The 13,735-nt window shown below is 26.6% G+C and overlaps 1 protein-coding gene across 2 annotated transcripts in view; it reads right to left on the bottom strand.

Moving 5' to 3' along the window:
- Positions 1-13,735, bottom strand: part of LOC129968483 (sphingomyelin phosphodiesterase-like) — a 62,894-nt gene that overhangs the window by 14,195 nt on the left and 34,964 nt on the right. The window contains exons 1-6 of one of the 2 annotated variants that reach the window (XM_056082410.1): positions 8,785-9,060; positions 6,285-6,503; positions 3,805-3,999; positions 2,616-2,777; positions 871-1,098; positions 97-266 (exon numbers count right to left, since the gene is read on the bottom strand). In XM_056082410.1, the coding sequence (XP_055938385.1) occupies positions 97-266; positions 871-1,098; positions 2,616-2,777; positions 3,805-3,999; positions 6,285-6,494 (965 nt within the window). In that variant the 5' untranslated portion in view covers positions 6,495-6,503; positions 8,785-9,060. Of the gene's footprint in view, positions 1-96; positions 267-870; positions 1,099-2,615; positions 2,778-3,804; positions 4,000-6,284; positions 6,504-8,784; positions 9,061-13,735 lie in introns of those variants that run through there. The other variant, XM_056082411.1, reaches the window with a different exon arrangement.

Below are 13,735 nucleotides of genomic sequence, written 5' to 3'. Positions count from 1 at the left end.
TCTCAATTTTAATTCCAATTATTATAAAAAAATGGAGAATAAAACTGTTAAAATTTTAAATCCATTCAATATTGTAACAGAAATATAAGTCTTCACCTGTTGACAGGTGAGCTCTCATGATTTCCTAAGGCAGGGAAGATAGGAACATGGCCTAAATACTTCAACATAACTTTGGAAGCCGTATGCAGAAGGTGTATCACATCATTTCGAGTATAGTTCCATATATCATGAGGAGGAATATCACCCGTCCAGATCACATAATCAATCTGTAAAATAGGATGCACTTACTTAGTTTCTAAAATTAATTTATAACATACATTTTCTAAGATCCAAATTCTGGATGAAGGAAAACCATAACAAGTACAGCCCTTGCATTATAGACTAGTTATAATGATTTATGACTACTTGAATTCTAGAGGATTGTGTATGAAAGTAAAATCAATTCAATCATCAATGAATAAGTAAAATCAATATAATGTATTAGATTTTAAGAAATCATGTAGTTTTATAATGGAATTTTTGTCAGTATTATATAAAATGTTAATAATAATAAAATGTAGTAAGAACTTCTGAAAATAAGACAATAAAACAGAATACATATTGAACATTTTTCATGAGGACAGAAAAAAGAATTGACTGTTTGGACATCTACAAAGTATAGTTTTGATTACTAATAAGTGCATTTCATTAATTTTGTAAGTTTTCCATACTTGCCATATAAACTTATATCAACAGTTATGTAGAATATACAAATTAAAAAAGAAATTGCAGTAATAATTAATAGTGAAAATGACAATAAAATCAATGGAGTAAAAATATATGAAATATTTACTACTTAAAACATAAATTATGCAAAAATAATATATATACCTTATGTGTTTTATTTATATGATCAAGCATATTTTCTAGTGTTCGAAGAGGTATATCACAATCACGATAATCTCCCCAGTATCCAGATGCATCGGATGGACTTTTGGGTGGTCCAGATGTGGGTCGACAGCACAAAGGTTCCCCACAGGAGGCACTGGTATTCTCTTTATAGTTAAGATCAATGTGTACATCCGAAATATGCAAAACACGGAGTTGAGGATCAGTAGGCTACAGCAAAAATACATAAATTCAGCAAAAAACTGAATTATACAAAGAATTTTACATAATTTTTTTTAATCAAAAAATAGATTGTTTTGTAAAGAAAAATGTATGGTAAAATCTGACAAATGCTTTGTATTTGTTCATTTTAAATGTTTTAAAACAAAATTTTAAAATTAGTAAAGAATAAAGGACATTTCTTTTACCACATAATAATAATTGCCTTTCTTCAGAAATAAGATGAATTGGATCATCACTTCAACTGGTTCCTTTTCTTTGAACTAATAAGTTGTGGACTTTCTTAATTGAGCAGTAGTTTTTCACTACAAATGACAGTTTCTTTTAATTCAAAACATGAAGAAATGGACAGCAGAATGGAAGTTATCTGTGTTTTTAATCCCCCCCCAAAGTATTTATCACTGTATTGATCTTTCCTTTTTTTTTTTAAATCTCTTTTTAAAACAGCCAAAAGGCCTAATATTATACTCAATTATCTAAAAGCTTGAAATTTCTTCATGTAATATTAAAGTGTTGAATCCATTAATGCAACATTTCAATTGAAAGATTTACTATTTAAATTGAGAAACAATTTTCCAAAAACAATTTCTTCTGTTTATTTCATCACAATATGGATTATTCATTCATTTATGTTATTTTTGTTTTCTGAAGCTAAACTGCTTTCAATTTTTTTCTTCATACTGCCACACAAAATATGGAATCCATCTATGAGATATTTGAAAAGATTTTTTTACTTAACACTCTAGAGTCACTAAATTGTTTTCAAAGCACGAATCATAAAAGAATGGAATAAAAACTCATATATAGCATTAAAAAAAACATTTTCATATTTTTATTGTTCTTTGTATATCTCTTAAAAATGAACCAAGTGGCCAATAAGTGCTCTCCCTTAAATCAAATTGATGTCGATTCTAATGATGCACTAATGATGGCAGCCATTTTTAAAATGTATATTCAAATGATAAAAAATAATGAAAAAGATCATTGTAATTAGCCTGTTTCTCTGATTTCTATAATTAATACATACTTTTAATTTTCTATTTTTTTTTCTTATAATAACTAATTTTTATGATTTCATTACCAAAATTCACATTTCACTATTAGAAACAATAAAACATAGTAAATCACAGTTTACTTTGTCATTATAATTAAATTTATCTTTTGAATATAAGAAACTTATTTAGTTACTTGGCATTAATACTATATGAAATCATACTGAAATGGTTTGGTTATAAAATTCCAACACAAAAATATATGATATAATCAAATATATTTATTATTAATAGATAAAAGCCAAAAGGTAAAAGATAAGTTTCATAAAAAAGTTTCAAATTAAAATTTTAAACATGAGCAATTTATCAGATATATATTTAGACATCTTTTCAATGAAATGCTGAAGTTAGAAAACTAAAATAAAAAAATAATAAATTTCTTTTCATGTAAATAATTATTAAAACTATTTGAAAGCCTGTCACAATTCAGAAGTTAATCCTATCAAATGTTGCTACCTTTGGTGGACGAGGAGGATTCACAGGTGGTTTAGGAAATGGTGGGAGAGGCACTTTCCAGTCATGAAGTGGGTTAATAGGAGTACCACATCCCTGGTAAAGGACGCTGCAGATCTCACCGGGATTAAGGGCCACTTGCAACAGAACTTCAGTCAGCTCCCTCTAAAAGAGTTTAGAAAATTAGAAATATGTCAGAAAGGTAAAGAAGTTTCTAAATTGTAAAGATAAAACAATTCACTTGTAAAAATAAAAGTAGCAATTTAGGCAAAATATTAAATTAATTCATACTTTCAATGCTTTTGAAATTCTAAGGTGATGTAAAATTATATTGAATAAATGATGAATATCCTAGATGGCATCCACTTAAAAATAAACTAAAAAACAAAATATTAAACTGATGCTAAAATAAAACTGAAGCATGTCCTCACATTGGATCTAGAAACAATACTTCCTAATATTAAAATCCGATATCTATATTGGCATTAAAAATAATTTTATTATGCTAGGCAATTTAAAACACTAAAATTCTATAATACTATTGGTTTATATGATTACTTATATGAGAATCCACATATTATCTAACACATATTTATAAAAAAAAGAAATATGTGTAGAAAATAGAATAGAAATAAGTATCTATGAACATTTAAAGGTAATATTTTATCTGGGATTGAATAATGCACATTTCATAATTTCAAAATAAAAGTTTATTATATATATATATATGCTTAACTAAAAACAATATATTAAATTGTTGCCCTGAAATTCAAACCATTTTCATTTCTTCATCAAAAATTTAATGAATTTTGATTTTTTTTTCATGGTTGAAAATTAAGGAAGGATTCTGTTTGTGCAAGATATGAAAAAACACAAAAAGTGAAATTATAATACCACAAAAATTAGAAAATAGATGAACTGAATATTTATATTTTTAATATTATTTAATATCATGAGGCTGGTTTCCATTAAGAAAGTTGAAGTGCATAATGAACTAAATGTATGTAAAACAATTATTAAAATAAGATTTTAATGTCTGGAAAATCATGGACAGGAAGTCATAACTGAATCATTCATCTGAAATTAAATATAACGAAAATCTCTGGCAAGTCTAATGGTTGCAAAAGGTGACAAGTTAATAATAACCATTATATTTTAGAAATGATGCTCAAAAAAGGAAAGAAAACTTCACCTTGAAAAGTTTTGTAACTCCTGTACAGACTCGAGGAGTTTCAATCTTAAAGAAGTTGCAAATCTTGTAGGCAACAGATGCAATATCATTTTCTGTAGCTCCAGAATTTAGGTAATGTTGAAAGAAAGAAATAACAAATCTGCATGAGATGCATTTGGTGAGGATACTGGCTTTTCCACCAAGATTTTTAAGGAACTAAAAAATGAAAATGAATTTTAAAATGATAAGACTTAATACTAATGTCACATATTATATTTTATATATATCTTACAGATAATTATGATCTTATATTGAAAACCATCAAAATCCAGCATAATTTCAAATTATTAAGTTGATACATATATAAATTTTTATTAATCATAATAATATTATTTTATAAATTTATTTCATTTTTGGTTTTTTAACAATTTACAATCACTGTCAGTGATGTATTTCTAATAACACAGGCTAGGGATCGCAACTGGCTATGGTCATTAGACTAGAGACCAGAAAAGATTTTATATATATATATATATATATATTCTAATTGCCAAATAAATTAATTTGTAAAAAATACAGATTCTATGAATGATAAAATATTGGGATAATATTAACATTTTATCAAGTAAAATTGGTCAGATTTTTATGTTTCATTACCTCCATTTAATTATTTTTTATACTGAACATCTGCTTCAATAAAACAGTCTATAAATGAAGATGCCAAGAAGATGGGAGTCATAACAGGCAAGTACAACAAATACATGTTCACAAAATTAATAAAATTAAAAATATTAACCTAAAATAAATCATTAATATTTTAAAAATGTCTCAAAATATGAAACTAAATTTATCCTTATTAAAAAAGGAGCCACTTAATATACAAAACCTAAAGCTTCAAATAGCATTCAAGTCACCTCTGATTATTACTTATAATTGTTAAATTCCCAGGAATTAAACATAATGAATCCTAAACTCTCTTATGTGTCTTTTTATTATTATTATTACTATTCGCAGTTGGAATTAAAATTTTGCAAATGAAAATGAATTTCAATTTCCTAAATCTGGAAAATAACTTGTAGTAGAGGAAACAACAACAAAAAAAATGAGAATATTAAGAGCACAATTAGCTCTGCTGCATGAGCAATGAATGTTAAATAAATATTGATCAAAACATGCATATCAGTGGGTACAAATAAACTGTTTCAAACAAATTAACTTACAAAAAATTAAATCATTTTCTCTAATATAATCACAAGTTATTAGAACTAGAATGAAAAAATATTCTCAGTTGAATTCATATTCAAAATAAATGTTTAAAAAAATACAAAGACAAATTATTTCATTAGAATTAGAAAAAATATCTTTCATGCTCTCTCTTCTGTTCAGTTTAATGTCTACGACAAATAGCATTTCTATTTAGATAAAATTGCAGACAAAATTTAGCAATCAAAATTACTATGTGAAATCGAAAACTCATCTTTTTTGTCATTATTAAAAATGTCTTAGAATGGAGTTCTTATTTCATGTGAATGCATACTTGTAATAATGCATATTCTAAGATTTGCTTTCTCAAATTTTGAAAATGTAAATTAATTTATTGCTTCAATTATGAACCTTACAGAATAATATTTTCACACTTGTTATTGCAGCTTATATTTTGTGTGGCCTATTTTTAATGAAAGGCATCTTACAATATAAGATAAATCTTTCAAGCTTTCTTGCAATTATTGAATTAAGAAGTTAATAGAATTTGGTATTCAAAATAAATTTTCCAATGATGATCTAATTTATACATTATTTAATGTCAATATTTAGCAACTCTTTAAATGAAAATAATCTAACCAAATTCCAAAAAAAATAAGTGGTCAATACTTACAAATGGAGACTTAAGCAATACAGAAAATGATTCAAAAATTTGAAATATGTATGTTAAAAATATTATTTAGCATAATATTAAAAGGCAGGATCTCTTTTTTTCTTCCACTCTACCATTTTTTTTTTTTTTTTTGTATTTTAAGATTTTTTTAAAAATTACTTATGACATTTTTCATAAACCTAGGCTTAAATCTTCAGTTAAAGTATAAAAAAAATAAAGAAATATCCAAATTGTAATACATGATTAATTTTTGATCTTGAGATTTGTTCAATGATTTGTCAGATCAACATTCTATTTTTAAGTCACAGAAGGGTATTGTGTATATTATAAATTTGAAATATGGTAAGGTAGCCAAGACAGCATCTTAGCAGGCATTCCAGAATCCTAAATTCCATACCACAGCATGATAAGATATTTATTTTATAATATCAGAACTTAAGCACAATCAGATCTCAAAAATATTGTTTCACAAATCTTAGGATGGGTTTCCCCAAACTGGTCACTGCCGCTGTAAAATGGAGGGGATTGTCAATGCTTGCACTTACCTGTAGGCAACTTCATTATATTAATATAAAAAAATGTTTATTGAAATATATTGCTTTTCAATAAACAAAAAAGACCTTACTTCTTTCACATGAATCAAATCTGGGAGATGCTGTATGAAAAACATTCCATCTATTTCTTTATCTTTCTTGGAGTGCACATGTTGAAGGACATCGGTCATTACACCCCTCTTCTGTCTAATCTTTATGTCGGTAGGAAGGGCACTGCATTCCGAGATGATGACAGCAAAGGTGATCCCCAAAAAGATTTGACAAAGGAAAATTTTATTCATAGCTCAATTCTATAGAAGAAGAAAAAAAATATGATAGTTAAAGTAAAAGGAAAAATAAAAATGTAAATTAATAACATGATTCAATTTTAAAAATTCTACATGCATGGAAAAATTTTGATAAGTATACCATCATAGTAATGAAGAATATTATGTCACAGACAATATAAAAGGTAATGATTTATTGAAGCTTTTGGTCAGAAGAAAAAAATAATAGCTGATAAAAACGATTGATTCAAATTTACTGTAATCTGATCCTTCAAATCTGTTGCCAGTATAGTAACCAAAATAGACATGATGGTACTTTCTCCGGCAATATTATTACTCATTTGTTTAGGATTTTTTTTTATCTTATCTTGTACACTTGATACTTTGCAATTCTGTACCATTAGAAATATGAAACTACACACTAAAACAGACTTGAACCAAACTGTTAACAGAATTAAATTATGGTAAATTCTTTATGAAAAAATCTACTTATAATTAATTTTATAAAAAGACAAAGCAGTAAAATTTATGTGAAAATAAAAATAATTTTATATAGTGGATATAATCATTTTTTTCCCTTAATGTCTAATAGTTAAAAATGGTAAATAAAACAAATTTTTAATTTTGGTTAATTTTTATAAATTTAAGCCAAACTGAGCAAAGCATACTTTTAAAATTAACAATTTCACTAATAAATTAAAAAATGGAATAAGTGAAACAGATAGATGAAATAATCTAAAATCCTATCTCTGAAATAGAATAACCGGCAAGATTCAAAGATATTTAAAATTTAAAGAAAAAATGCCATTATATTTTTGTCATATAGATTTGCAAGAGTATTCTTGGTTAACTTATTTAGCAGTTACAAAAGATGACATCATGAATGCTTTTTCTGCATGTTTCTTGATTGATATGAAAAGTATTTTATTTTTCTTTACTTCTAATAAACAATATTAATCTCTGAACTTTCAAAGATGAAAAATGATTTGATTTTAATTCTTTGAAAATAATTTCCATATAGAATTATATTCTAAAAAAGTTATTTCTATTGATATTAATTTGAAAATATTTTTTTTAAAGTCTGAATATGTATTTATTGTAGGAATAATATTTTGATCACTTCTGATGTAAAAATATATTACTGATATATTTTTAGCAGTCAATTATGTTTTTTAGAAGCCAGTAATTTTTCAGTTTTATCAACCAGTTTACCTCTAATAATTAATAAGAAGGCATAAAATTTCTCTTAACAATTTACACAAAATAATTTTAAATTTAATAAAATTTTTTAAAGAATTTCAATTTTATATCTGTTATATGGAAATGTATATGCAATATTTTTCTTACAAACCTATAATATTAATTAAGCTAAAAATATCTATCTAAGAAAAACAATGAACCACAAGTAATGTCTAAAGCTTACAAGTTTCCAAACAGCAATATAAGTTTCATTAATGTATATACAACATAAAATTTCTGAAATTAAAAAAATGAATATAAGCTAAAGTAGCTTTGATTCTTGTACAAAATATACCCTCTATCATATTTATAAATTGTTATCAATACTAATATATTTCAAATTCTTTACAATAAACAGTGATATTAACTGGAGTTAACTAAGGTTCTTTTGCAAAACTAAAATAAACAATTTAGAATTATCTTCTCAAAATGAAAAATTTTATATTATTTTTTTAGATGAATAATATAATAGATAGGAGAATCATGCACTTTATAACCAAAAAAATGCATTTATTAAAAATAAAATACAAATATTCAAGTTTTAAAGATTAAAAATACAAAAATGTTTTATAAATTTAACTTTACAAAAGAAAGAAATTAATTAACACAAAAACAATATCATGTCAAAAATACCATTTAATTGAAGAAATAACTTTACAAAGCACTGGAATTAATTTAAAAGCTCTCATTATTGCAATACATGCATTATATAATGGAAGAGAAATACTGAAAAAAGACAAAAATTTGAATAATAAATGATAGTAAATATAAAAAAAAAATGAGAATAAAAAAAAATTCATACATGAAATTTAAATCATTCTTTTTACTCCTGTCTGAATTAAAAAACAGTTAAACGATAACAAATTTCAATTTTGCATTATACATCGTCCATTATAAATATTAAAATGCTTCAATAAATAAATAGTAATGATCAATAGGAAAATATATTTATAAAATATTCATTATAAACTATAAGATTTCACCTATGTAAATTCTAATGCATAAAATTTAAAAATTGATGCTTACAAAAAATTTTAATGAATATTAATTATTTAAAATTCCTTACTCGGTAATAAAATCTTCATAAATATCTACTATTTTACCGCGAACGCAAAACTGCTTCCAGTATGCGAGACAATATCAATGCTCACATGGAAGTTCATCACTAATAAAAATATGAAATAAGCGGAAATATAAACAGTTGGCTGCTATCGGAAAGGCACGAATTTCTAAACATAATCGCGATTGATAAAAGGGTTTATCAATCGCGATTATGATAAGAAAAACGCTCAATAGATAGGTAAGAGAAAGCTCAAATAGACGCGGGAGATCGGAAGATGTTTATGTTGCACAAGATTCAGCGATGTCACGTGACATCCGGTGAAGATAAGGTCGTGCGCATTGCGTCACAGAGAAGGGTTTTCGCTTTCATTTGATTGGAATTGGATGATCTCAACGCTGCTTTTTCGTTCTTTTTTTTACAACCCTAAAAAGTTGCGGTTGTCTCCAGTTTTATCGATAAAAGGTTTTGCCATCATGCTTTCATCATTTAGTTTGTCACTTTTTGTTCCGGCGAATAAAAGGTCAACCATCGTTAAATGTTAAAATCGATAGAGGTGAAAGTTCTTTGTGCAGTAAAAAGAAAAAAATGTGGACGGAAATACAAATAAAAGTATTACATATTATATATATATATATATATATATATATATATATATATATATATATACATACAGTAAATTTTTTATACAAAATAATAGCATTCTTTATTAATGATAAAGATTATACCAGTGTGTATGTTTGGTCTCAATAAAAATATCTTTGCACAAAAATAAATTTTACACCATTTCAAAATTTAAAAAAAAAACAGTTCTTTTAATTTATATCAATTTAATAGCCATGCAAATTTTGGGAATTAAGAATATCGTTTGCTTAATTTCGAACAATAGATCACATAGATGCGCTGAAATTCAAACTGTTTTCATTATTTCATCAAGTGTATAATTTAGTTTAGTTTAGTTTAGTTATATTAACCTCCCGTTTTAGAGCAACACTAGGCCTATTTTGCGACGGCTCTCTTAATTTTGAATAGCGGTCCGATGACGAGGACGATGCCTGAGCTGGCACTCCTCTTTCCAAACTTCCACAACACATCAGGGGAAAGAGGTTTGGCCCCTCCCGCTGGTGTGGTGTGGAAGTTCAATCATCGAATGTTTAATCGCATGCCTACTTTCCATTGTTGAAAGTTAGAGAATAAGAGTTCTGTTAAACTCGTCTGTTATTTGTGTAGTTTTACAAGACGAATAAAAATGTGAAATTATAATTCAGAAAAATTTAGAAAATATTCATATATAGAAGTATGTTTAAGTTTTAAATAAAGCAATGATGCCAAGAATTTAGTCTCTTTTAGAAAGATTGGTTCATGGACATTATGAACAGAAGATATGTAAAATAATTAAAATAGTACGACTTTAATGTCTGACAAATTAAAGGAATCATGTACATGAATTTATATCTAAATTATATAAAAGGAATAAAATATAATTAATACCCGCTGCGAAACAGATGGTCGCCAAATGCGACTAGTACGTAATAAATAACATTTTAAGATTTTTTTTTGTTTACATTTTTTACATTTACTGTCATTTTTTTAATGTTTACATTTTTTATCACGAATAACTTATTTTGATTTCTCCTTTTTTTAATCTAGCCTAAAAATGTTATAATCAAATTAATCGTATGATTATAAATATAAATTGTCTTCGACAAGATTTAAAATTATTCAAAAAATGATGAAACTATTATATAATCTTAAATCCTGTCTTAAAAATTCTAAATGTTAAAGACTCAAAATATCAAAATTTAAAGATAGCTCACTCGTAATGTATAATAAAAAATCTTAAAAATATATTTATTTTATTACATGACAACAATAAGTTGTCCTGTAACAATATGAAAATGAAATAGACCTCTGCGAAATCAGTAAAAGAGCTTGAATTTTCCAAACTGAGAAAATAATGAAATGACCTCCTTGGATTGAATGAAACACTTAAAATTCTAGAGGGAATCAAAAGCGTGGTGGCTTTACGAATCCGAGAATGAACAATTGATAAATGAAATTTGGTATCAAGATTACAATGACAGTTCTATGACAAATTTCAGATTCAATCGATAGTAAAAAATGCATCCATAATACAAAGACGAATTTTAAGTACTTGGATATTAATCGTATCTCAGGAATTAATTGAATGTATGTTGGTGCTCTACAGGTTGGACTGTTTCTCTCAAAACTACAAGATTGGCTCGTATATACGGTGGGAATGTGCTTTCGAAAGAAGTTTTTTTTTAAATTTTTAATTAGAATTTTAACTAATAAAAATTAAGCGAAATTTTTCCGCTGTAATATCCGAAAATATTGCAACACAAAAATTTGTATATCTTAAATTTCATATATAACCTTTTTTTTAAAGAGTGTGCTATAGTTACCATTTCTAAAGAGTAGGATATTTTGAAAATTGGGTTGAATTAATTTGGAACTCAAGATATGTTTTGCGATACTTGTTGTGGAATTATCTATTTGACCCATATAAATAAAAGCTTTATACAATAATTCTTTCGAACCCGCCAACCGAAGACTCTCCGTGTGTGGGGGTGGCTGGCGCACGTATAAACGTATAAATCTGTCGTGATCACAAAGTCCTCCATGTCGAGATTAATAACACTGGGGGCGGGGGTACTGGATCAGAGGTGATCGTTCTCTGGTTCAGGTCTAAATTACGATCTGTGATTGAATGAATGAATTGCATAAATGAAGTCCACCCCGTAAAAAGGGTTGTGACGCATGAGTAGCTAAGTCGTACTCTTGGCCCTAGATGGCGCTACTGAAAAACGAGACGCCAAAATTTCGGCTTAAATTCGCTAACTTAATCAGGGGGGGGGGCTTGTCTATGACAAACGAAAGAAGCAACAACATCAGAAACAACAACAACAATAATTCTTAAAAGATAATGTATCAAAAATTATTGACATCAGTATATATTATATTATATCATATTGTATTGTATATTATATTATCAACACCATTTCCATTAGAATTTTTTTTTTTTTATCTCAAGATAGGGAAAATCTGTTATAATTTATAGTATTCATTAAAAAATACAAAATGGAGAAATCAGAAAATTCTAATAAAAATTTTAATGCTTAACATTATATACATTTCCCCCTTTTAATAATGAGAATATTTTCTCAACCCTCAGTATTAAAAGATGATGGCCCACAATTTATAAGGTCTGATCTAGCCTTTTTTTAATATTATTATTATTATTGAAAGGAATACCAATTCTCAGCAGTTTTTTTATACATTAACATATAGCAGAAATCTCAAAAATAGAATTTTTTTCTCTCTCTCTCTACCAGCTTTGAAGAATTAATGACTCCTTCATAAATAAAACTGAATTCGAAATCCTGTAGAAAAACTAGTTCGAGGAAATCTGAGATCATTTCATGATGCGAGGGAGGAAGAATTTCTCTGCGGTTTAGGGTTATTCGCAGTCAAGGTCATCCATGTTGAGTGGGCAGTAATGACTCGAGCATTGTGAACTCAACAAAGGAAGCTTATAAACCGACGGAAATTTATCTTTCGCATACATAGACGACAATTTATTTTCGTATATATTGTCATTTCTTTCATCCTATTCTTCGGATTTAAGATCTAATTGAAATATTAAATATATATATATATATATATATATATATATATATATATATATATATATATATATATATATATATATATATATATATATATATATATATATATATATATATATATTCAGTTTAAGAACTGCACGTCGTCTAATCAAAATATTTAAATTTTTATTTATTTATTATTGCATACGAAATATACAAAGAAATATTTTTATAATCATCAAAAATACATATTTTAATGACCTGCTTGAATTCGAAAGCCACATTTTTGAATCATGCCTATTTGTTGCACTCGTTATTTCAAAAACGCGAGGGCTATTGTGCTTGTAAATTAATATGTAACATTTACAAGAAATTTCGAAGTATTTGTCTAATTTTAGGTTAAATGTCAAATCTATGTATGGGAAATCTGTCAGTTCATATGACAGCTAAAAAATAAGAAATGGCTAAATATATAAAATTATATGTCTGTTATTTGAAATAATACAAAAAAGCAATCACCTAGCCCAAACTATGACCGTTTTCGCTATTTTTTTACTTTTACTTATAAGTACTATAGAAAAAGTATAGTAGTCGTCGAAAAATCCGAACTCGAGATTTTAACAAATCTATAAGATCTCCCTGAATTCGAAAAACACATTTTTGGAAAATGCACGTCTGCCAGTCTGCGACAAAAATAATACAAAAACGCTTTGAGCTAGATGGTTGAAATTTTTATTTATAGTCATTACATCAAATTTGTAAATTTCTATTCAATTTTGAGTAAAATCTGTCAAGAGGAAGTTTGTTTGTCTGGCTGTTAGAATGTAATTTAACGAGATAACTACAAAACGAAGAGAGTTAGGTAAATAAGATTCGGTACGCAGATTTAACATCTATAGTAATCAAATTTTGAAGCAATTCCAATGAGGAGCTGGCCATATATTAGTCTGTACATCCAGAAACATATAAATGCGATAAGTTAAATATATTAAATTTGGTATGGGATTTTGTAACTCAAAAGTGTAATTTTTTGTCAAATTTTGGTTTCAATCGGTTGGGAAAAATGAATCTAAATCCAAAATTTGATTTTTAAATATTATTAACCACATGCCATGGATTAACCGCCAAAGTTGACACGAGCGATTCAATAAAAGTGCTAAAAAATATCTTGTAGTAATAGAGATCGGTTCAATTGGCTAAAGGCAGGAAAGACTTATTGCTTTCGGCGTCTCATGTTTTAACAATTTTGTTTCAATCGGTTGGGTAGGATAAATTTTTAAATTTCATTACACTATAAAAGTGCGAAAAAAATTATTTTCATTTTTCCT

Source organism: Argiope bruennichi, chromosome 5 (genome assembly GCF_947563725.1).
Source record: "Argiope bruennichi chromosome 5, qqArgBrue1.1, whole genome shotgun sequence".
Taxonomy (NCBI): Eukaryota; Metazoa; Arthropoda; class Arachnida; order Araneae; family Araneidae; genus Argiope; species Argiope bruennichi.
The sequence above is the reverse complement of the archived record's forward strand: the minus strand, read 5'-3'. Positions and strand labels throughout refer to the sequence as shown.